Raw genomic sequence first — 25,805 nt, 5'->3', positions numbered from 1 at the left:
CATTAATTGCGAAAACAATTCAAAAACGCCAAAGTTGTCAAAAAGTCGCAACTTTCACTGCTGTCAGAAAAATGCTACATTTTATTAATCAAAAATTGGTTGGCTAGGACATAAATATATTGAGAGGCAGCTCAACTCAGAACGGATTCTTCAGACTTTGAACAACCATTTGGAGCTTTGTGTGCTAGGGTTTGGGCATTGGAAGAGTTGAGTCTAAAAGAATGGAGTTTTGAAGATATTTAAAGCTCATTTTCTTCAGTTTTTTTATTCCTCTTTCCTTTCCTCTCTTATATTCTAATACGGGTCCAAATATTTTGTGTATTTGTATCTTTTGGATGATTATAGGTAGCTAAACACTTCGTTCTAGGATTATTTAGAATCCTTGTATGAATTAACACTATGTTCCTCCTCTCTTTTTGTGATTAATGATAACTTAATATTTGCATGTTGAATGAATGATTTTGCTAGTAAGATAGAGATGTACTTACTAACCTTGCATAGTCACATTAGAGTTAGAGTTAAAAAATTGAGTTTTATTAATTGTAACAAGAGATTGAGAAATTAATTTAACTAAACACTTGTTCAGACTCGAGAGAGCTTGTCCAAGTATTTTAAAATCCTAGGTTAACACTTATTTTTATTAAAAGCATTTAGGAGAGAAGGTGATTTTGGTGTTATGAGATATAAAGGATTTAAATAATTTTAGGTCTAAATTTGTACTTAAAGTTTGTGAATCAATTTTTTTTATTTTTTAGTGTTAATTTAGTTTACAAAATCATGTTCACCTAATTATGTTTGGCTCAACTTGATTGAACTCACTTAATCTTTTATTTGATCATTGTTTTTGAACAAATCCTTGAGGGAACGATACTTTATTTTTGTTATATTACTTGCTATTATCCGTACACTTGCGATGAGTAACAGTAAGCCCATACTTTTATTGAATGAAATATTTATTTATTTTAGATTATTTTCTATCTACCATGGTAGGGTGTTATTTATGATTTTAAATAGTAAGTATAAATTTTTATAACCTTTATAGGTTTCTTAACTAGTTTAATTATTTTTACCAATGCTAGATTTTAAATATCTATTTAGTAGATGAAATTTTTATAACCATGATAATTTTCTAAAATATAGATTAGTTCTTCTCCACCATGATCATCTTTAGAAAATAAATTTGAGAATTGACTTGAAATCTTTATACCATGGTAATTATTTCTATAGTAGTTTAAATCTTTTTATTACCACGGTATTTAGTTAAGTTGTTAGTTAGTAAAGTTGGGGTGTTACACGCACAGTGGAAGGAAACCACATGGTTACTGGATCATATATGTGTATCGACATTGTTATCTCTCCTTAGCTTATCACCAATGCACATCATGCATGTATAACATTCATAATGCATACAAGCATGCTTGAAGAAAAATAAAGTACTCCTAAAATATCATGATATCAGTTTTAACATGTCACAATATCAATTAGAGTGCATTCACAAGCAGGCTTGACATGATTCAAGTAAGACAATTTCAATAAATTATATCTTTACTGTTTCACAATCTTAGCAGTTATATATATCTATAGCACGCTCACAAATAAAATATACAAAACATATTTATATAAATAACAACATCAATCACAACTTGCATATACATGGTAAAACCTCGAGTTACATGTTCACCTCTAACTGACAAGTAGTCAAACAACAAATCTAACTAATAAGAGTTCTTAATAAGAGTCTATAAAAATTACACATATAAAAATATTAATATATAACTTAAAACTGCTAAAAATTTACTCTAAAAATACTCTAAGTTTGTTCCAAAGTTATTTTAGGATCTTAAAGCTATCATAGAGAACTCAAAATTTTCTTTTAAATTTATCTCTTTATGTAAAATAGTTTCTCTATATTTACAACTCTAATTATTTTTTTATAACTCAATAGCATTAATTTGCAGTCTTTATTCATTCCAAATCTTTATTCTAAGCCTCAAACCTTGCCATAAGAATTATCAAAAGAAACAATTAATATAGAGAGAGATTAAACATTCTAAAACTTCAAAATAAATCTGTATATATCATTATAATAATCTTCTATCAGTTAAAAGATGCAAAGAATTTTAAATAAAACAACCCCTATAATTTTTTTTCACCATCAAAAATCTTAAAACTAAGAAAGTAGGCAAATAAAATTAAAAATTTAAAATACTTGCCTAATTTTAAGAAGTCTTAAATTACCCTTAAAATATCTTATTAAACCTAAACTCTAAAATTCTTACTGACTTACACACTCTCACGTGTTCCCTCTTTGTTTTTTTTTAATACAAGGTCACAGTAAAAACTATCCAAGAAAATCAAAATTAGGTCATATCTAAAGCCATCAGGCTTTTACAAGCAGTTGACAGACTGTCAAATAAGGTGAAAGTAAAATTTTTATTAGAAGCTTTGCGGGTGAGAAGATCGACGTATCGATTAACTTCTATATAAACATGATGGAATGTAATTTTCCATTCTCTCAAGATGAGATTCCTTATGTTCTTGATAATAGCAGAGAGAGGGTGGCAATGGGAGAAATTGCTCTCAATGAGGAAAAGAGTCTTCATAGAATCAAAATAAACAATAACTTTAAAAATTTTAACATTCCAACAAAGGTTAAGCCCTTCTAATATTCATATAAGCTTAACCATTGTGCTTGGTTGATATCTAAGGTTTTTGGAGAAACCTTTAATCTAATTACCCCTATCGTTTCTAATAAGGCTTCCACATGCAACAACTTCATTATAGTTTGCCGAGCCATTGATGTCCAATTTAGCCCATTCAGAATTAGGTGAATTTCATCTTGCTTCATGATTGATGTTAATTTTGTTTAAAAGGTCAAAAATTAGATTGAAGCTTTAAATCATTGATAATTTATTGAGAACTAATGTTATTGTCCAAGTTAATATCTTCATTGTAGAATTTTTTATATCTGACTTTTCATATCTTCTGACAAGCATAAGTAAAAAGTTTCTACCAAAGCACGTGTTTCTTCTTTGGGGCGCTTCTCAAATTATGAATTGTGCAGTGGGTGCGTGTGTTAGGTTTTGATAAGTTAGGGTAGCAGTGGACCTTGGACCCACATCAAATTTTATTTATTTATTTTTCCTTCTCTTCTTTTCCACTTTTTACTTAAATACAGAATATTTTTATATTACAACTTACAATTATAAATAAACGCGCACACATATTTTCAATCATTTCATCCACTTTTTTTTTATTGGTGAATCAATCAATCATGTATCCATTTTATTTTGTATATGCACACAACCCTATGCGTACATATACACACACACACAGAGATATATATATATATATATATTTTATTTATATAGATTTATATTTATACATCTTTTATTTCACCCATTCTTTACGCACACACGTGTTATTTTACCATTACTGGTTGAAATTAGATTCGTTTAATTTATTCTATTTTAAGTAAATTTTCTTTTTAAATTATTTTACTCACTTTCTAAATTTCCCATTCTCAATAAATGCTCAATAATTTCTTATGCCTCAAAATTCTCTTCTTATATTTTGAAATTGTCTATAGTTAATTTATTATCCAGAAAATAAAATATAGGATGCTACCTCTATTCTCATGTCTTTATCTAGTAGCTTTTTATCACAACTACGCACGGATCTACTGTGTGCACTTGTTTATTTGCAGAGGTTATAATAAATTCTTCAGCTATAATTATTATACACAGACACAGACACAGACACATATTAAGATAACAAAACAAATCAACCTCTAAATTATAAATTTGAAGCTGTTTGAAATTCTAAATTTATTTTTTGGTGTAATATGATTCATTTTAATTTTTAAAAAGGATATAATATAATTTCTATCATTAATAAAAATTAATTTCAATAATTAGTTGACTAAAAAATGAAGGATGCCAAAAATTTATAAGACCAATGAAATTTTTTTGATCATTTTTTGTAATTTTTTAGATTCTTTTCTATTATTTTGGACAATTTACTGTAATTTTTTTTCCACTAAAACGGTGCGAGCAGAACTATTTTCATCCTTTTCCATTTAGTCTTTTTGTATGGTTGTTTATTTATCGCTTAATCACGTGGCAAAAATAATCCATATGTACGCTGAGTCCAAGCCACGTCATCAGCCACTAACACCGTTTGGTCTACAAATTAACAGAGATTATAAACATAAGGACCAATGTCTAGAACTGAAAAAATTACAAGGACTCGATTTAAAAAAAAAAATTATAAGCACGTGATTAAAAATCGAGTAAAATTAAGGGGAACTAACAGATTAATTTTGCCCGATAACTTTTGATTTCTTGCATATTCTTGCTCCAAAGACATAACAGGATCGACTTATCGTGCTATTATCGCTATGAAATGAGTATACGATTGACTTCGGGTTAGAAAGTAATAGGCACCACCAAAGAATATGACCATCATCTATAGATTCTTTCTTTAATTCTTTCTTTGTTTTTTTTTCCCAACATTATCGTGGTTTTGAAAATGAGCTGACTTTAATATTACATAACAAAGTATAAAAATCCGTATCAATCTGTCCAGTTAAATCAATAAAATAGTGTATTGACTAGGTTGATACAGTTGGAACTTTATATCTTGTCCGGTTCAATGATTAATTTGATTTTCATTACCATATTATGTATACATGTTTTGAAGTTAATAAAATGTATTTAAGCTCAGAAAAAAGAAGAAGCTATAAAATTATTTTTAAGTGGAAAAACATTTATTTTCAATACAATATTTGTTCTTGTATTTATTTATTTTTAGTTAAAATTAGTGAATGGAGAAAATAAAAGTGAAGAAATTAAACAAGAATTGATATTTGTATGTATGTACAGGTTGATCCAGTTTATCCAACCACAATATTAGATGTCGACATCCTATCTAGACTGGTACACACAAGCACAGTTTATTCTATCTCTCTTGTTGTGTATCTTCTAATTTTTTTTTTTTGTTTTCAATATAGGATACTTGACATAATATTAATTATATTTTTTTAATATTACCTCTATTTAAATTTATTATCTATGAAAAAAATGTGATGTAAATTTGAAATTTTTCATCTGAATATGGTAAAATTGAAAATTTATTTTTTTTAGAATGATTTAACCACATTTTTTTAATTCTTGTGAGGTGATTAATTAGAAGTTTGTTATAATAAATATCAAAGAGAGTATGTATTAGCATAATTAGAAGTTTAAATTAGACAAAAAAAGTGAGCTTTTAGGCTTGGTTGCGAGCGTTATCAATAAAGACCAAACTTAAAAAAAAAAAAAGAATTACGTGCAAGCCCGACCCATGGAGCAGGTTAATTTACAAATAAATCTTGCAAAATTTAAAAAATTACAGCAAAGACAATAATGCTGTTATTAAAAATATATTACATCAATAAAGTAATTTATAATTAATTTATAAGTAATTTACAACTATCAGTTTAACCTTTTATAATTATAATTTTATATAATTATAATTTTATATATTTAATAGTTAAACAGAACATATATTATAAATTTAATGGTAATTGTATACAACTAACACTTTAACATTTTACAACTATAATTTCATGTATTTAATAATTAAACTAATCATGTGTTACTAACAAAATTTAACACTAATTATTTGCAACTACTTCATCAGTAATTTAAAACTATCATTTCAATATTTCATAACTATAACTTCACATATCTAATAGTTATAAATAACTTTATTCATGTAATGTATTTTTAATAAGGGCATTATTATCTTTGTCCTTAGTTTTAAACTATACTTAGATCTCAAAGGGCTTGAGTATGTTTTCTAAATTTTATAAGATTTATTTATAAATAAATCTATTTAATGGAACCTATATGCTCTCTCCGTTTTAAATTATAGGACATTTTTGAAAGAGTTTTTTCATTTCAAAATATAGGACACTTTAGATTGATTAAAGTTTCATTAAATGCAGCAATTTTAATTTTATCTTTTTTCTCTCTATAATTAATTCACGTCTCTTTTTTTTTCAATATATTAAAAGATGAATATTTTTAAAAGTTTATATTTTTATTTTAAAGAATAAAATTTTTGAGTATATTTAATAAGATTTATTAATATGTAAAATTTTATATAAAAGTATCTTATAATTTAAGATGGAAGGAATATAATTTTTTTTAAAAAAAAAAATTTAAGGCAAGTTGACTTATGAATTTGAGTGCTTGTCATCACCAAAAACACCCGTCCAATTGCATCTTGATGACGTCATCGTCTATATCATAAAAGCACCAACACTTAATAGAACTGACAGTTTGGGGTAGGTTTATTTGTGTCGGATTCATTTTAAGCTAGACTTAAATTTCTCTAACATTTAAAATAGTTCGTACAGTCAATTTTGACCTTAATTTTTTTAACTTTTGAATTTATTTAGGTTGTTTTAAACATCTAAATTATTAAATATTATTTTTTTATTTACGTAATTTCAAATTTTATTTTAAAAAAATAAAATTTTCAAATTTTATCTTATTTTTAAATTATTTTATAAAAAATAAAAATGAATTTGGGTTTTTGGACTTGATTCAAATTTCTTCCAGTTTATTTAAAGTAATTTTTTTTTAAATTCCTGAACCCAATCTTAAAATTTTTAAGTTTTTTTGGGCTGACTTACTGCGTTTGACACAAACTATCGCCGGTACTTGTACAACTCTTATATATATATATATATATATATATATTTACCATCGTTATTTCTTTACTTCACCAAGCAATCACAGTAAAAAGTAGTCCTAACAATGACAGTCATCGTCAACAAGAGCTTCCTTGTATTCCCCGTCCTTCTTGCTGTCACCTTCACCTTCGCCCATGGCGCTCGGTTTGATGTCACAAACAGATGCCCTTACACTGTGTGGGCAGCAGCCGTGCCCGGTGGCGGCCAGAAGCTAGACCCTTGCCAAACATGGACCCTCGAAGTGGCCGCCGGCACAACCCGGGCCCGTATATGGGGTCGAACCAACTGCAGCTTCGACGGCTCAGGCCGTGGCCGCTGCCAGACCGGAGATTGCGGAGGCCTCCTCCGATGCCAAGCTTATGGGACACCCCCAAACACCCTAGCAGAATTTGCCCTAAACCAAAACATGAACTTGGACTTTTTTGATATCTCACTTATTGATGGCTTTAATATTCCCTTGGACTTCAGTCCCACGGCCTGTCCGACATCAAAACGGTGTCGCGGCATCCGGTGCGCCGCAGATATCAACGGACAGTGCTTGAACGAGCTACGAGCTCCCGGCAGTTGTAACAACGCTTGCACAGTGTTCAGGACAGATCAGTTTTGCTGTAATTCTGGGAAGTGTGGGCCCACAAAATATTCAAGGTTCTTCAAGAAAAGGTGCCCTGATGCTTATAGTTACCCTAAGGATGATGCTATCAACACTTTCATCTGCCCAGGAGGAACCAGTTATAAGGTTGTCTTTTGCCCTTGAATATATGAACATGTATGAAGTTTCATGTTTTATGTATAATATATTACTCCTCGTACCTAGCTCCAATCCCAAATAAAAGAGAAGTAGGTAAGGATTTGGCTCATATTACTGATGCAATGACCCTATTGATGGAAGATCTGTAAACAACTCTATAAGTATTATTTAAACATAGTGATATGCACTTGCCCGCTTGGTTATCTCATAAAAAAAGAGTAAATTCATGATGATCTGACTTCTAGAAAAATAATAATTGTTATCTTTGTACAGAGTAAATATTTTAAAATTGATCTGAGATTCATGAAATTTTGTGAAATTTTATTTTTTAAATATTTTTTCTCATTTTATTATTTTTATAAAACATAAAATCTTCACTTCTCTCTCTTGAAAAGACTCATTTCATAAAATTCATAAATTCTCAACCTCAAATGATCCATTCCCACGTCTTTATCTAGTTATATATCAGCTTGTTATCGTGATCTACCGCATGTGTGTACTAAATTCTTAAGCTATAGTTATTATAAATTATTAATATATATAATTTGTTTCATTAAAAAAAACACCAACATTGAATTTTTAAATATTGATAAAATATTTTCATATGTTGATATGAACTTTAATTTTTAAAATTATAATGATTGACCAAAAAAGTTATCATTTGAGGCTAATGTTAGGATTAGAAGGATAGAAATATTAATACTTGATCAAATTAAAAGAAGAGACTAAAACTTTATATAAAGTTAGAGAATCAAATGAGTGCTGTAACTGTTCTTTTTATAATACAATGATATGAATTACAATGTATTATGGTAATTAATTTCTTCTTCTTCTTAAGATATCCCTGATAAATGAAAATAAAGTTGGTTCCCCTTGGAGTGGAGTTAAGAAAATGATGAGCAATTGAGCATTAATTAAGGTATAAGTGAAAAAGTGGAAAAAAGCTTAAGAAATACTCCCCCTTTAAAAAATATAATTTTTTTTAAGATTAGATGTAAAAAATATGAGATATTTTTAATTTTTTAATGTGTAATTAATATTTGTTAAAATACCATTAATTAATAAATTACTCAACCATTATTACCTTTAAATGAAATACCCTATTACGTATAAAAAGGTGATATTAGTTAAAAGTATCTTGTCTGTTTTAATAGAGGGAGTAAGTCAATGTAAACCCTTTTCTAACTTAAACCATTTTATTAGTACTTGTAAGCTAGAGTATGTAATTTTGTCTTATAAGATAGAATAGATCAGGTAGGGAGTATTTATTTTCCTTTTTGTTTTTTATAAAACTTATTTTCGTTTTTGTAATTTAGATGTTGAAGAGATAAATAATTTATTTAAAAAGGATTTAATAAACTAAGGCCATGTTTTGTTTTTGTTTTTTTGCCAAACCATGTTTAGTTAATTAAAGGAAATGGAAAGGAAGAGGGAAAGAGAGAGATGGAGTAGCTTAGACTTTGGATAATGATATATTTTCCATTTATTAAATTTCAAAATTCTGATAGATATTTTAAATATTAGACTTAAAATTGTTCCAATTCAATATGAACTATTTTGAATGGTTATATTCTACAAATTTAGAAGGGAAAAACATTACCTTAATAGGTATTCCTTTTCCTTAAAAATGTAAACATTTTTAAGTCTTTTAAAATGTAATTATTTTTTTTTTTAAAAAGTATTCTTATTGACTAAATTATTTTTTAGTTATTTTAAAGTGAAACACTTTATTAAATAAGAATAAATATAAAAAGATAAAATTAAAAATAAATAATTATTTTATTAGGAGTGAAATTTATTTTTAAATAAAGGGAGTAACAAATATCATTTGGTAGACCTCATGCTTTTAGGGGGGAAAAGGATATTGCCATCCAAGGCAAATAAGTTGTAATACTTTAGTAAACGGATAATGAACAAGCAAAAGCCTGCTAACATTGTACCATTTTATATTATCATAAACTGCTCAAATACTTATTATTACTTCATTTTGGAAAAGCTAATAATAAAAGAAAAAAATTGGAAGAGTAAGACAATACAAAAGAAATTTAAGAAATAAGGTTTAAAGTACGTTTACAAAAACGTGCGCTATGAAGAAATGCTCCTGTGAACTTCTTCTTCTTCTTTTTTTTGGTTTTTTCTTGTTTTATAATGGTAATTAATGGCACAAGCAAGTGCCTAAATTAACCTTCTTATTTTAATTATCTTCAACAAGATATGGCTAGGAAACAAGTTTGAGACTTCAGAATTCGATATGAACTCATCTTTCTCCATATGTGGCCTCCATCGTTACATTAATTAATTAATATTAATTAATGCATCTGGAATCTGATTATGGAGATAGAAATTACAATGTTTCACAAAATGGGTTGGTGAACATGGTGAGCTTTTGAAGCATTTTGGATAAGGCTGCAACCATTATGAAAATGCGGCGCTGCAGGAAGCTGCCCTTTGTCCAATCACCATAGTATGGTGTGACTGAAGATTTATCCTATATGTGTTGCCGTGAATGATTTGTGACATATTTATTCCGTTTCTTATTGTTACAGGACCTTTTTTAGTTTTTTGACACTTGTGGTATTATTATATGCTTTTATTGTTATCCTATTTAAATTTATTAACTATAAAAAATATATAATACAAATTTTAATTTTTATTTAAATATGAATAAGATAAGGAGTTTATTCTATTTTCAAATATAATTAATAATTTAACTATATTTTATTGGTTCTTAAAATTGGCAAAATGGGCCAATGTAGCCCAAAACTTGTGAGCTGAAAATGCCCGCTTTTTTGGTGGGTTGGGATTTTCCCAACTCATTCGGGGTGGATTGGTGATTAAAGCTTACATACCCAACTCATATTATTAATTTTATTAATTTTAGTGAGATAATTAGAAATGTCTCATAATAAAAATTAAATATTTAAAATGAAAAAATCCCACATCTAAAATTTAAAAACATATTAAGAGTATATAAAGTTTGGGATATATTTAAACTTCATATGATTCTAATTTATCATCTAATTTCTAAAAGAGAGATGTCTTTATTTCCAATAAGGTTATGCAGAAGTCTTTTGGTTTGGCCCAACTCGAGACAACTTTGTTCGGTCCAAATAAAAATTAGCCTTTTAAGAACAAAAAGATTAGATTTTTTTTTGTTGGACTGGACAATAGATTAAGCATCAGAACTACTTGGTCTAGTTGGTCCTATAAATTTATTTAATATAATTATAATTAATTTATTAATTATTATAAGTTAATTTATAATAATAATTAATAATTTTTGTGTTTTATATTTGTGAAGTCATGAATATTGAGCAAAATTTTAACATTGACCAACTCTAATGTTCTTTTTTTATTGGTGAAATTTGTCATTATCTTGGTGTAATGGACTTTAGACATGTTGAAAGTTATTTAATATTGTTGAATGTTATTTAATTTGAATCATTTGTATTGTAACTAAAATACTTTTTGTTGTTGTTAGAGATTGTTATAGATTTATAATTGTTGTTGTTGTGATAAATTTTACATAACTATAAATAAATTTTTATATTAATTGAGTTTATTAGGTTGAAATAAATTGCTACCTTTCAAATATAAAAAGGAAAAAAAATAAAGTAAAATACTGGACAAGACTAAGACCAATCTCCTAATCTTACTGGACCAGTCTGATCCTTTTCAACTTTGAGTTATATCAAGACCAAATCAAATCATGAGTTGTCTAACTTAATCCTTTTCATAAAAAGAACTAGATTTTGAGTTAGGTCAAAATTCTATCCGATTCATTCTTTGTGTAGCCCTGACCTCTAATGCCAAAGGGAGTATTTCTTTGAGTTTTTTTTTTTTTTTACCGTTGTTAATTTGATTGATCAAAAGGGATGTTACCACGCATTCTTGCAGTGACTAAATTATGATGTATTTTTTTTAATGATATTTTTTTCTTGCCGTTATTTGATCAATCTATGGAGATGTACTTTGAAGATATATCAGGATGAGTGCATTAATTATTTCCGTTTAAAACGTCAAAAAATGGATTCCGTTTTAGTTATTTTCGTTTGTGATGTTAGTAGTGGGGCTGGCTTCCTTCCCCCTATCTCTTGAATAGATTAGGTTTAATATTTTTGTTATTTTACATTTTTAAATATAAAATTTATATAAATTGTGAAAAATTTAATAAATTTGTTCATCAATTTGTACAGATTTAATATGATAGTTCACATTTAACATTAAAATTTTTATAATTTGACTATTTAAATATATTTTAAATAGTGCAAAATTAATAATACAATTTTTATAATTTGTATAAATTTTTAATGTTAAATGTAGGTAATTCATATTAAATTTGAACTGTCTATGGATAAATTTATTAATTTTTTTATAATTTATATAAAATTTTTGATTTTAAAAATAAAAAAAAAAATATTAAATATATACGGTCCAAATTATACTCCATTTTAACGGAGATACGGAGGAGGCTTTTTGAGAGCCAACTACATTAGGCGCTGCCGTGGGTGACTTCGATTCTACGACCGTTCAACACACTCAGCCTCAGAGGTGATGTGCGGCAACGATGTGCTGAGAGTCATTGTTATTAGGGTGAATTTCAATTAAGGATCATGAATGAAACTTAATTACCAGTGTATTTTAAAAAAATATAAAATTTTGTTCAATATATGAGAATTAAAATGAAAATAATTTTAATTGTGAAAAGACCAAATTATATATCATTCACTTGTTACATGCAGAGTTATTAATTGTTACTTTTTTTTATTTCACTTGTTAATATATTAATATGAGTTATAAATTATATGATTTTACATGTGAATAATTAAACAAAGTTTGACATCAATTATTTAATCACAAACAACTATCAATAGTTAAATTTCTAACTTTACTTATTAATTTACTAACACTAGTTACAAATTACTAATAGGTATTGTACTTTACAACTGATATTAATAAGTTAACAAGTAAAGTTATCAATTTAATAATTAATGTTACTTCTTATCTGACAAACAGATATAATTCATAACTCATATTGGCAAATTAATAAGTAAAGAAAGAAAATTAATAATTAATAATTTTTCATAATAAGCGAAGTGTAGTTTGGTCTTTTTCATCACTGTAATTATTTTTACTTTAATTCCCATGGACTGAACAAAAATTTTAATTTTTTTTAAAATCTATTAATAATTAAATTACATTCATGATCCTTAATTGAAATTCTCCCTTTTTATTAAGTGTCATGTATGTGCACTCCCTCCTATTTTTAGGACTCATGCATGAGATAAAGTTTGAACATTTTTTTTAATATAGACAAAGTTAGAGTAATGAATTATATTTTCCAACTTTATTATTATTTATTTATATATTATGATTTAACTTTCTAGACTACAATTTATTATTGCTATTGATTTCAGAGATGTTATAAAATTGGAAAGATACATTTTTTTTATAACAATGTTAAGGTTACAATTAACGTTTCTTAATAATTGTGGCAAAGTTTGTTAACTTTACCTTGCATTAAGAATAAAAAGTATATTTTCTTTGGTCCTTATTATTAGACATCTTCTAAAAACATTTTTTGATTCTTAATATAAGGGACACTTTGAGGTATTAGTTATATTTTTTTTAATATTACCCTAATTTAAACTTATTAACTATGAGAGAGAATGTAATGCAAATTAAAAAATTTTTCATTTAAAAAAAGGGTAAATTGGAAATTTATTATATTTTTAGATAAAGTTAATAATTTAACTACTTATCCTTGGTTTTGATAAGACAGTTGAATGTTGCCTTATACTCTTTTCAAACTATAATATAAGTTATTTTCTAAAAGTAATCCTTGATTTAACATATAGGGCATTGGTTAAATTTTACTCCTTCTGTTAAAAAATATAAGACATTTTTAACTAAATCTCACTTTCAATAAAGTAGTTATTTATTTTTAAACTAAATTTATCTTTCAATATTTACCTCTATTTGATAGAGTGTTTCATTTTAAAATAAATATAAAGTAATTTATACAATAGGAGTACTTTTGAAAAAAAAAGACAGTGATTGCAACTTGAAAGATTAAAAATGTCTTATATTTTTAAACATTTAATCTCTTAAAAAATGCAATACATTTTTGAATGAAGGAAGTATGTTTTTTATCATTTATACCTTTGCTTGTTTTATATTTCTTATCTTTAAATACTCCATAATTTAAGGCTATGCATGTACATGTTACTAGGAAAATTCACAAGCATAAATGTAAATATGTGAACAATTTTAGGAAAATAATATTTCAATTGACATTTTTCATATAATATAAATTAGTTACTAATCACATCTATTGTGGTTCGGAGATAGTAAAAATTGGACGCGGAGTGTGTGTCTGGATCAAATCAAGCAGTGGTTGCTCCATTATTGTGATCAATTCAAGATATTTATCTCCTTTTTGCAACTAGCACATTATAATTAATTAAGATATTATATATCTTCTATGTTGCATGATCCCATATTTATCACATCAAATCTCATGCAGCAACTTGGACAAAATATATAAGGAAACCATTATTAATTAATTCCATGATCTTGTCAAAACCACAAAGATCAATCACACTTAATCTCGATGGTAGCAATAATTATATATTAACTGCTTTTGTCACTTCTAACCTGAATATAATTTCCATAAAATTATGGATTTTATCAAGTCCCCTTTTGGCTATTATTCATTGGAAAAGCTTGGAATTAACTAATATATGAAGAATAATGTATAACCAAATACCATCAAATAGCTTACGCACAGTTCATTAAAAAAAAAAAAAAAAAGAAGCTTACGCACAGTCGAATATGTTTATTAAGGTCCAATGTGATACTAGAAAACAAGCCAGAATTCATCTCATATAATTTATCACGTTCTTTTCCCCAATATTGGGCACATTTTTCATATTTAACACACAAATAACGCATGAATGACTTCTCAACACTTTAAAACTAAGCAAGAATTTCCAAGATGAATTTTCGTGTGTGGACGACAGATACACACAACTAAGAAATATTTACTATGAGAATATTTTTTTTAGTACGTACTTATTATATATAAGATTTAGTTTAACCACATTTTATTCATTTTACATCTTAAAAATTAGCTAACCATATATACTATTTATGTGATAGTGAGAGGACAAACAAATGAAAAAAAAAATTACTTAGATCCCAAAAAATATATAGAAAATTTTTAATATTATAAAATTACCTCTGAAGTCCCATGTCATTTATTGAAGTTTTCAATATTAAAGTTGCCAGTCAACGTTAAGTATTTGTTAATGGAGTTGTTCGGTTGACGATAAACAACAATAATTATCAAATATTCAGCAATACTTGACAATTCAATAAAAAATATACATGAGATTTTAGAGTGATTTTGTGAATTCAGAGGCCTTTTTTTAGCTAGCTTCATTGTGTGGGACCTGAGGGTAATTTTTCCTATATCTTGATTATAAAATTCCCAATTAATTAATACACCTCATCAAGCCCCAAGGATACACATTCCACCCAGGTTGAATTATTTCTTCACGTGGGCATTAGTGGAGCACTATAATTCATCAAACCAATCAAATATCGTTTTTATTAATGTCTGATACTGTCTGCAAAGTTGCATCGATCATGAAGATTGCATTATCATGTATATGTTTCTAAGTAAATAACCTTAATTATCTACAAGTGATATATATATATATATTTTGAATTGTTCAAAGGTGAAGTCATTATCTCGAAATTACTTTCATTCCGAATGATTTTAAGATAAGGTACATATATTTCTGTATCTAGACATCTAGTTGAAGAAGACTTCACTATATCAGCCACCTATTTATATGTATCGGAAGTGAAGAAGTTGACATAAATAACATTTGTACAAGAAAAATTATAAATCATAAAAATTAATATCCTTTTTAAAAATTATACATTTAAAAGTCCTTTTCATTATATATAATTCAAATAAAACCATGAGTTTACCCAACTTACTTTTAAAAATATATATTCTCACACAATTTCGTTATATATAATATAATAGTTGACTTTTATCAAATTAATTTTTGTAAAATGAATTTTTGACAAGCTAACTATTTTTTATCAATGAAAAACCAAACATCAGGGTCAACAGTAGTGCGCCAATGCTATTCCACCAGCTCAAAGTGCAAGTTGAGTCTGTGGCTTGCTTGTTACTTCTTTCATTTTCTTCTAATATCCTTTTATTCTTAATCATCCAGATTAAATTTTAATAATATATATTTAATATAGTAATTGAGATGTCAAAATCTGAAGAAATAGAAATTTTTCGACGGAGCCCTGTTGAACATTAATCTTGTTAAGTAAAAGAAGGAGTAGAGAGAGAAAAAAATGAAGGGAATTCAAGGTGCATCACGAAACTACATAGAAGTTATATGTCACGTTTAATTATCTTCCCACATGGATTAATAATGTTAAATGTCTATGAAATACCAACAAACATGTTTGAATAAACATGCTAGCTTTAGCTTGTGGCCTCTAATGTCCCAATAATCCCTAATGTTTCATTTTTTTTTGCCATTTTTTATCATTAATTTCTATATAAAAGAAGATACATTTTAGTATATTTGCAATAATGAAACAATACAATTTTGTACGTATTTTTTTATAATTTGTCAAAGAAAAATGCCGTAAAAATGTAATTTTTTTATTTTGTGAAAAATCATTAAAAGAAATGTAGAACCGTGCAATTTTATAACTTCAAGATATTATAATGTCTCACATTTTATCAAGAAGCTAATAATCAAAAGAAAAATAAAAAAAATGAGAAAAACGTTGGGGATATGGTGCATATTATAAGGGCATCAGAGGGTTAGGGTATTTGTTAGCTTTTAATTGAAATAACATATATTCTAATTGAAATCTGCAATAAAATCATAAATTTATTTCCTTAAAAGCATTTTGGGACTGTTATCATTCTCCAAAGACCTAACATTATTGTGCTATTATTTATTTTTAGCATGAAATAAATACATAATTGGCTTGAGTTAGAAAATTCTGCGCACAAGCAGAAAGAAAAAGAAGACCATTATTTATAGATTTTTTTTTTGGTGAAAGATTTTTATATTGTAATCTTCACAACGTCAGCGGGTTGTGAAAATGAAAACATTAGACAATATCCATGGTACCTTAATAGTATTTTTTAACATAAAAGTTTAGGCGAGTTAAAACCAAAGACTTATTAAAATTAGTATAAGTCACAATATTCAAAAAACATTTATAAACTTACAAATTACCTATTAACAAAATCATTCAAGTTATATCTTCTATAAACTATGAGTAATTTTGCGATCCATGAAATAACTTTAATTAATATTCAGTTACACAATCTCATAAAATAATGTAACAAATAAACCACAAAATATTTATAAGTTATAAATAAATAGTTTAATTCAGTGCAATGCATAGGAAAATTTGTTTAGTTCCTTCAAGTAAATATGTAAGAATAAACATTTATTTTTGGAAAAGTACATAAAAGTCTCATACATGAATTCCAATATTTAAAAAATCCCATGAAATGTGTAACCAAATCTAGATCTTGCAAGATTTTAGAGTCACTTATACATTTCATGGGACTTTTTAGACGTTAGAATTCATCTGTGGGATTTCTCTGTGGTTTTCCCTATTATTTTTGATATAGATTACCATCTTACTTGTATCTTTTTCATATTATTTTGCACACGAGAAAAGAAAAAGTAAAAAACAAGATGAATCTCTAGTTTTATATTACGATAGAGGAGATATTTTAGGTACAAGCGAACCATTTTTCCAAACTAAGATATTTCATATCCTCGATATCCTATAACTAGATTAGCACAACATGGATCGAGCTCCACTTTCATGGCGTCACGCTGGTTTTATCACTAGATGACATCATCATCTTCATCAAAAATTTTCAAGAACAACATTGCTTGCTAAACCCCATATATACCTCATCATCCATATCGCTTTTCTTCACAGAGCAGTGATCAACATAAAACCTAGCTAGCTCAAATTTTTTTAAAAATGGCAATCACCAAAAGCCTCTTTGTGTTGTCTTTCCTTTTAGCTCTCAACATCGTCATTTTCACACAGGCCGCATCGTCATTTTCAACATCGTTATATTAATAAAAAATAATTAATGCATTTTATAATTTATATTAATAAAAAATAATTAATGCATGTTTATGTTGAATAATATAGGACATTCTAGTTCCATTTTTTTATTTTTAAATATAATTATTATAGTTAATTAATTTTTTTAAAATGTGTGATATAACTTTTTTTCTCAAGGGAGTAGTTGTCAAGGAGGAACCAACGATAGGGTTTGTCTTTTGCCCTTAATTAATAATGATGTTTTCATATTCCTATACCTTCAAATAAAGCAATAAAATATATGTAATGAGACTCATCTTCAGTCTCAACAGGTTTGCCCTACGTGTGAACTTGTATTAATGAGAATATAATAAATTCTCGACCTGTGATTATTATATGATTGGAGGAAGGGTCTCTTTCTTATTGTCGTCGTGGCCCTCGTCAAGTCGTCATAGCTTCTTTCGAGCTTACGCGCAACCCATCGACAACAACTAACTTTTTTTCATTAGATGAGATTGGCTGCATACTAAATCCTTCGATTTTCTGTTAACAAAAAGTCCTCAGTCAATAAGTTTACAAATGTTTTATTTGGTCTTCTTTTACCTTTTTTTACATCTTTTCACATGACTTAATATTATTTAATTTGTTTCACCCTCTTCATCAGTAGCACCACCTATAACCTTTTTTAAACATGTTCAAATTATTTTAAAACATTTTTATACCATTTTATTCTCAATACATATTTCGGCCATGCAAAAGCTTCAATAGCCCAATATGCTCAGCCCAACCCAGATATTCAGGCTCATTGAATTGGGCATTGACCGCTGCTCGAGCATATCTATTTTTTTTAAATTGTTAAAAAATTATTTTATAATGTCATTTTTTAAACATGTTTCAGTTTACATCTCTTGTTTTTATGACTATCATTGATATTGTTTTTATGATTTTAATTTTTTAATCATTTTTAATATTTTAAAATAATATTTAAACTTAGAATATATAAAATAATGAATAATTTTTAAATATATAGAATTTTGAAAATCATTACTTTTCATTCTCGAATTAGTTTTGTATAAAATGTATCTTAATGAAAATAATTATATTTTTTATTATAAATATTATGTTATGAATGTCCATAACTCATAATCCTTATGATTCCTTTATTCTTAATGTCCTCATGAATGGAATGAAAGAAGTTTCTAGTCTTAATAGCTAGGAACCTTCAAATGTTACATAATATATCATTATGGGCCTCATTATATCTTTGTAATATTAAGGTAGGACTTGAATGGTTGGAGGCCTATAAATAGAGGTCATGTCCAAAGCATATGTACACTAATGAATAAGAATTTTTTTCCATTGTTTTCTCTTCATTTCTTGCATTATCTTACCCTTCTTTACTCTTCATATTAACTATATTTTACAACATGTTATCAGCACGAATTGGTTTTGAAAATAAGGTATGAGCTTTTAGTTGGATTGATGTATTCTTATATTATATATATAACTATATTTTATATTATTGTTTTATTAATATTCATGGTTATGTTGTTCTTATATTTTATTATTTTATTTTCCTATCATTTCATGTTATTAGTTATGAAGTAATTTTAAATTTCCTCCATTTTATTCATTTAAAAATAATCATGTGATTAGTAATTTAATTTAATCAAGTCTCATTTAATATCCATTACTTTATTTTTATTATTTGTTGTTATATATTTTTTATGGAGATTGATATACTTATTTTTCTTTCTTTATATTTATGCATTTGATGTCATCATCATGATTGTTGTTGTTGTTGTTGTTGTTGTTGTTGTTGTTATTCATTTCTTTATTATTTACTTATTTATTATTTTTATTATTATTTTGGTCTTCCATTAAAATAATACTATATATACATATTATACATTTTGTGTTTGTTTATGTGTATGTATTGATCAATTTATGTTGTTAATTTAATTTGTTTTATCCATCAATTTATTTGCTTTACTGCATTTCTTTATATTTATTATGCTTTATTTGTTTTGTAATTTTGGTTATTTATATTTGTATTTCTTTATATTGTGCCTCTTTTTATTTTGTTTTATTATAAATTATATTTTAACATGTGTGTGTGAAATATTTTTTTTACTATCATATTTATTTATTATGCTTTATTTATTAATTTTGTATAATTATAATTGTTATTATTATTTTAGTTTGAATCATGGCAAATCTTACCAAACTTGAATTTACGACCCTTGATATTACGGAAAAGAATTATCTATCATGGGTGCTAGATGCTGAATTTCACCTAGATGTCAAAGGTCTAGGAAATGCAATTTTACTTGAAAATCAAGCAAGTAGTTCAGATAAGGCCAAGACAATGATATTTCTTCGTTATCATCTTCATAAAGGGCTAAAAGCTGAGTACCTTATAATAAAAAATTCACTAGAATTGTGGATTAACCTAAAAAAAAGATATGACCACCAGAAAATGATAATTTTACCTAAAGCCCGATATGAATGGGTACATTTGAGGTTGCAAGATTTTAAAACTGTAAGTGAATATAATTCAGTAATTTTTAAAATAAGTTCTCAATTAAAATTATGTGGTGAGAAAATCAATGATGAGGACTTATTATAGAAGATATTTTCAACTTTTCACACTTCAAATATGCTCTTGCAGTAGCAATATCATAAAAAGGGTTTTAAAAAGTATTCTGAATTAATTTCTTATCTTCTTGTGGTTGAACAAAATAATGAGTTATTGATGAAAAATCATGAAATCTGTCCCACTGGATCAGCTCCATTCCCTAAAGCGAATGTGACTATACGTAGTAATTACTATGGTTGAGGTCGTGGTCGTGGCTATGGCCGTAGACGTGGTCGTGGCAGGGGATGTGCTAATTACCATTATAATATTGGTGGTGGTACTAGTTATAATCCTAATGCTCACCAAAAGAAGAAAAATAATGAAGGGCAAAAAAGAGATAAGAGTGGCCCTTCAAAAGTTATTGAAAATTAGTGTTATCGGTGTAGTATGAAGGGACATTGGTCACGTACCTTTCGTATGCTTGAACATTTAGCAAAGCTTTATCAAGCCTCCATCAAAAGAAATTCAAATAATGTAGAATCAAATTTTACTTTTCAAAATGATGATGTTGAGGCACATTTTGCATGCAAAAATGATAATATTAATGAGTTGGATGATATTAATGGCCTTGATGCTATGGCACACTTGGAGGTAGTTGATTTCTTTGAAAATCAAGATTAGACAAGTTTGGTTGAAAAATAATTAGAATAATTTGGATTATGTTTCATTTATATTTCTTGTTTTTCTTATAATTTAGGTTATGTTTCATTTAGTTTTCTTGTTTTCTTGTAATAAAAGCATTATTGCTATGAATAAATTTTATTTTATTAAGTATTTATTTTAATACATTCTCTTTCTTTTGTTGAAGAATATGGATATTCCCTTTTTTCATTGGACACAAGAACGAAGATATATGTCTCGTAAATAGTGCTATAACGCACACCATACTTAAAGATAAAAATATTTTACTTGTTTAACAATAAGAGGTGAAAGTATTAATATCATAGCGGGTAATACTAAATTAATTGATAGCTCCGGAAGAACAATTATAATATTACCCAAAGGAACAAAAATTATTATAGATGACGCATTATATTCATCTAAGTCTCAAAGAAATTTATTAAATTTTAAAGATATCCACTAAAATGGGTATCATATTGAGACTACAAATGAGAAAGATATTGAATATCTACATATTACACATGTGTGCAAACTTTTGGAATGGATGATTTTTTAGAAGATTGAGAAATTTTCAAACGCATACTTATATTCAAAGATTGTAGTGATCAACATAAAACCTAGCTCAAATTTTTTAAAAAATGGCTATCATCAAAAGCCTCTCTTTGTGTTGTCTTTCCTTTTAGCTCTCAACATCGTCATTTTCACACAGGCCGCATGGTTTGACGTCACAAACAGATGCCGCTACCCGGTGTGGGCGGCCCCGGGCCAGACTTGGGGCTTTGGCATGGCCTCAGGAACCGGCGGTGCTCGCTTTTGGGGTCGAACCAACTGCAACTTCGACGGGTCGGGCCGTGGTCATTGCCAAACTGGTGATTGTGGCGGTCAGCTTTACTGCCAAGTCTCCGGCCAACCTCCGGCGACTCTGGCAGAATTTTCTCTCAGCACATGGAATAATTTGGACTTCTATGATATCTCAGTGGTCGATGGTTTTAATGTTCCGATGGAGTTCGACCCACCTCAAATTGTCGTGGTCTCCGGTGTTATTTCGATAAGTGTCCTGATGCTTACCTTTATCCTGAGGACAATACTAAAACTTATATTACTCTCTTTTTATTTATAAGAAAATATCATCTTTTACTTATTCTTTTATATAAATTAAATCACATACTTCAATAAACATTAATTACACATATTTTAAATTGCCTTTCATAATTTATATTAACAAAATATAATTAATGCATACTTATATTGAATACATAGGATATTTTAGTTCAATTTTTTTATTTTTAGATATAATTATTATAGTTAATTAATTTTTTTAAAATGTGTAATATAATTTTTTTCCCTTATATATATAGAAATGAAGGGAGTAGTTGCCAAGGAGGAACCAACGATAGGGTTGTCTTGTGCCCTTAATTAATAATTATGTTTTCATATTCCTCTACCTTCGAATAAAGCAATAAAATATATGTAATGAGACTCATCTTCAGTCTCAACAGGTTTGCCCTACGTGTGAACTTGTATTAATGAGAATATAATAAATTCTCGACCTGTGATTATTATATGCTTGGAGGAAGGGTCTCTTTATTATTGTCGTCGTGGCCCTCGTCAAGTCGTCATAGCTTCTTTCGAGCTCACACACACCCCATCGACAACAACCAACTTTTTTTCATTAGATGAGATTGGCTGCATACTAAATTCTTCGATATACTGTTAACAAAAAGTCCTCATTCAATAAGTTTACAAATGTTTTATTTGGTCTTCTTTTACCTTTTTTTACATCTTTTCACATGACTTAATATTATTTAATTTGTTTCACCCTCTTCATCAGTAGCACCACCTATAACCTTTTTTAAACATGTTCAAATCAGTTTAAATAATTTTTATACCATTTTATTCTCAATGCATATTTCGGCCATGCAAGAGCTTCAATAGCCCAATATGCTCAGCCCAACCCAGATATTAAGGCTCATTGAATTGGGCATTGACCCCTGCTCGAGCATATCTATTTTTTTTTAAATTGTTAAAATTTTTTTTTATAATGTCATTTTTTAAACATGTTTCAGTTTACATCTCTTGTTTTTATGACTATCATTGATATTTTTTTATGATTTTAATTTTTAATCATTTTTAATATTTTAAAATATATTTAAACATAGGAATATATAAAAAAATGAATAATTTTTAAATATATAGAATTTTAAAAATCGTTACTTTTCATTCTCGAATTAGTTTTGTATAAAATGTATCTTAAAGGAAAGTTTCTTTTATTATTTTTTAAAATAATTTTTAGGAGAATTTCATGTTGGGCAAAACCCGGCCTGAATAATTAGGCACTAGGGCAACCCAAAACATATCAAGTTGGGTGATACCCAGCCCATGTTCGTCCTAATGCCTATTATGAATCTTATCTCTTCTAGCATGCATGTGAACTCATCCATATCACCATATTCATCTTTATTACTTTAATTTTATTTTTAATTGTTCTTATAAAATTCAATATTCACTATCATATATCGTTGTTCTTAAACCTTCAATTGGGAAGACTTTGATTGATCCTCAAAGATTATTGCTGCGATTAGTTTAATTAGATAGTTGTGTAAAATTCTGAGTTTAGTTAATTTAGTTTAATTAGCACCAAATGCTATGTTACTCCGCGTTGAATGTAATCGCTACTTTAGGGTACGATTTACTTTGATTCTAAATGTAAGATCTCAACTCAATTTCTCTCTCATGTTTACTATTTTTTCCAAAACTACCCCTATCAGTACTCCCTCAAAATAATGATAAAACGCACCAATAATTCAAATTTAACCCATCATGATATTGATAAGTGATAACGTTTTGCCATTGCTACAAGTAAATGACGTAATAGAGTATGTATTTTTTTTGGCAAAAGAAAAAAAATATTTTCCAGTTGCAGGAGTTTGAGAAGGGGCAATTTATTTTAACTAATTAATGCCTAAAGAAAAGCACTTAATTGGAAGAACTTTTTACAATTTGATTATATGCACCAGCATGTATTTTTCACTTGTAGAAGTGATAAATTTTTTCAAATTTTATTAACGTCTTTGTAGGGAGAATAACAAAAAATGTCCCCATGAAATATGGGAATCCATGATTAGGATCATGAAATAGCCTAATCCCTTTGAAGTCCCAGGGGACTTTTATAAAATTAAACATTTTCATAATGAAATTACATAACTAACCTTTTGCATAAATTTAAAAAACCCAAGCGAACAAGTTCGGTTAGGTTTTGATTGGTTTTTTCAATTAATATAAAAACTTAATTAGGTAATTTCATGAAAATGTTTAATTTCATAGAAGTACTTCGGACTTGAAAAGGATTAAGCCATTTCATGGTCCTAATCTGGAATTCCCATATTTCATGGGAATTTTTTGTTTAGTCTCCCATCTTTGTATATCATCGTATTTTTATTTATTTTAACATTATCACTCTCATCTATTGTATCAATTTATTTTCAAAAGCTACTTCAATATTTTTTCTGGTATATCGATAATTTCCAGAAAAATTAATAAATATGGATTTTTTTTAAAATGGTTTTTTTTAAATAACTAAATCTTTCATGAAAAAAAAGTGTAAACAAATGTGCCCTTAAGTATTCATGAAACCAAATCACATAAACCCTGATTAAGTAGTTGCTTTTTTGACTTCTGAAGGGATAAGAGACAAAACTGCTCAAGAAATTTTCAGTTAGGTACACCTTATATTCTAAAATATTTTCTAGAGCAGTTTCACCCCAACAATTTTTATTTAGGTACAATGATGTCCTTGAATAACATATCTAGACTTTGACCATGATCAAAAATAAAAAACTAATACGTGGGTTGATGATCTTCTTCCTCTTCAATCTTTCATCACTTTCAATCTTCAACGACGGCAGTGGCATTGAGGTTGTTGTAGCCATAGCAGTCGAGGTCGAGATGAGCTTCACCAATGACCAGTCAGTACGGTAGAGATGATGCGCTGAGCCAAGGTCGAGATCAATATGAAAGAATGCTTGACTAAAAGAGAATATGAGAAAGAGAATCAACATAAGGGGTTTCATCTCTCTGGTGGTCAAGCCGAGGTTTTAACGACGATGGGTTTCAAAGAGGGAGGAAAGCGAGGGATTTTGTTTGGGTCTTCTAGGTCTTAGAAGCTTCCATCAACTGCATCTCCTGGGTCAACGTGCATCCAGCTTGCTTGTCCCATTGCTGCCATTAGCTTGAGCTTCTCACCTCCATCTATTTCCTAGTTAGGTGGCTTTTGAGGTCACGTACTTGCTTCGATTTTTTTATGCTTGTTATTGCAGGGAAGTGAATGAATGAGTTGTTAAGAGTTACGAAAAAGAGAGTAAACATTTTTCCATTTAATGGAAAAGAAATTCTTGAGTGTGGATTTCTGTATTGAGTAATTGTTCTTAGGCTGTATGTGTATGTGTTTGTCTAATCTGATACTTTAGGCTGATAATGTTTGTTTTAATTTGATTCTGTAAGCATCGCTTTCATTCTTGTTCAAGTTTGATAATCAATACTGATGATTTAGTTTTAGATCTCTTGTTCCTGATTTGTAATCATTAACTAGGAAGAATGGTCTTCATCAATGATGATGATGAAGAAACAGGCATTTAGTTTTCTTTAGAATATGAACAATCCCATTGAGCTGAATAGCCGGTAAGTAGAAGGTTAGAGAGGAAGAGTCTGCTTCAAATGCGTCTTCTGCTTCTTTACGGCTGAATGGAATCGATTCCAACAATATGCTTATTTTGTGATTTTCAAGTTTGATGGGAGAGCAATATAGTGTCCCAAATATAAATATTTGCAAGAGAAATTGAAAGTATGTTTGGGTGGGATCTGATCAAATTTGATGGCCAACAATAGCGGAGAGGGAAGAGAGAGAGAGGGAAAGAGTGATGGAGAAGGGG

General features: G+C 28.0%; 1 protein-coding gene and 1 pseudogene across 1 annotated transcript; both read left to right on the top strand.

The window, feature by feature from the left end:
- Positions 1 to 6,806: 6,806 nt before the first annotated feature.
- On the top strand, positions 6,807 to 7,496 carry LOC129313906 (protein P21-like). The gene has a single exon (XM_054957300.1). The coding sequence runs from the start codon at positions 6,807 to 6,809 to the stop codon at positions 7,494 to 7,496; it is 690 nt and encodes a 229-aa protein (XP_054813275.1).
- Positions 7,497 to 19,827: 12,331 nt separating this feature from the next.
- LOC129313905 (protein P21-like) lies at positions 19,828 to 24,855 on the top strand (annotated as a pseudogene).
- Positions 24,856 to 25,805: the final 950 nt, after the last annotated feature.

The sequence above is a fragment of the Prosopis cineraria genome, unplaced genomic scaffold (assembly GCF_029017545.1).
Source record: "Prosopis cineraria cultivar Desert tree isolate PC_DT_omini unplaced genomic scaffold, ASM2901754v1 PC6, whole genome shotgun sequence".
Lineage (NCBI taxonomy): Eukaryota > Viridiplantae > Streptophyta > Magnoliopsida > Fabales > Fabaceae > Prosopis > Prosopis cineraria.
Note: the sequence above shows the minus strand (reverse complement) of the source record. Positions and strands in the feature narration are given on the sequence as shown.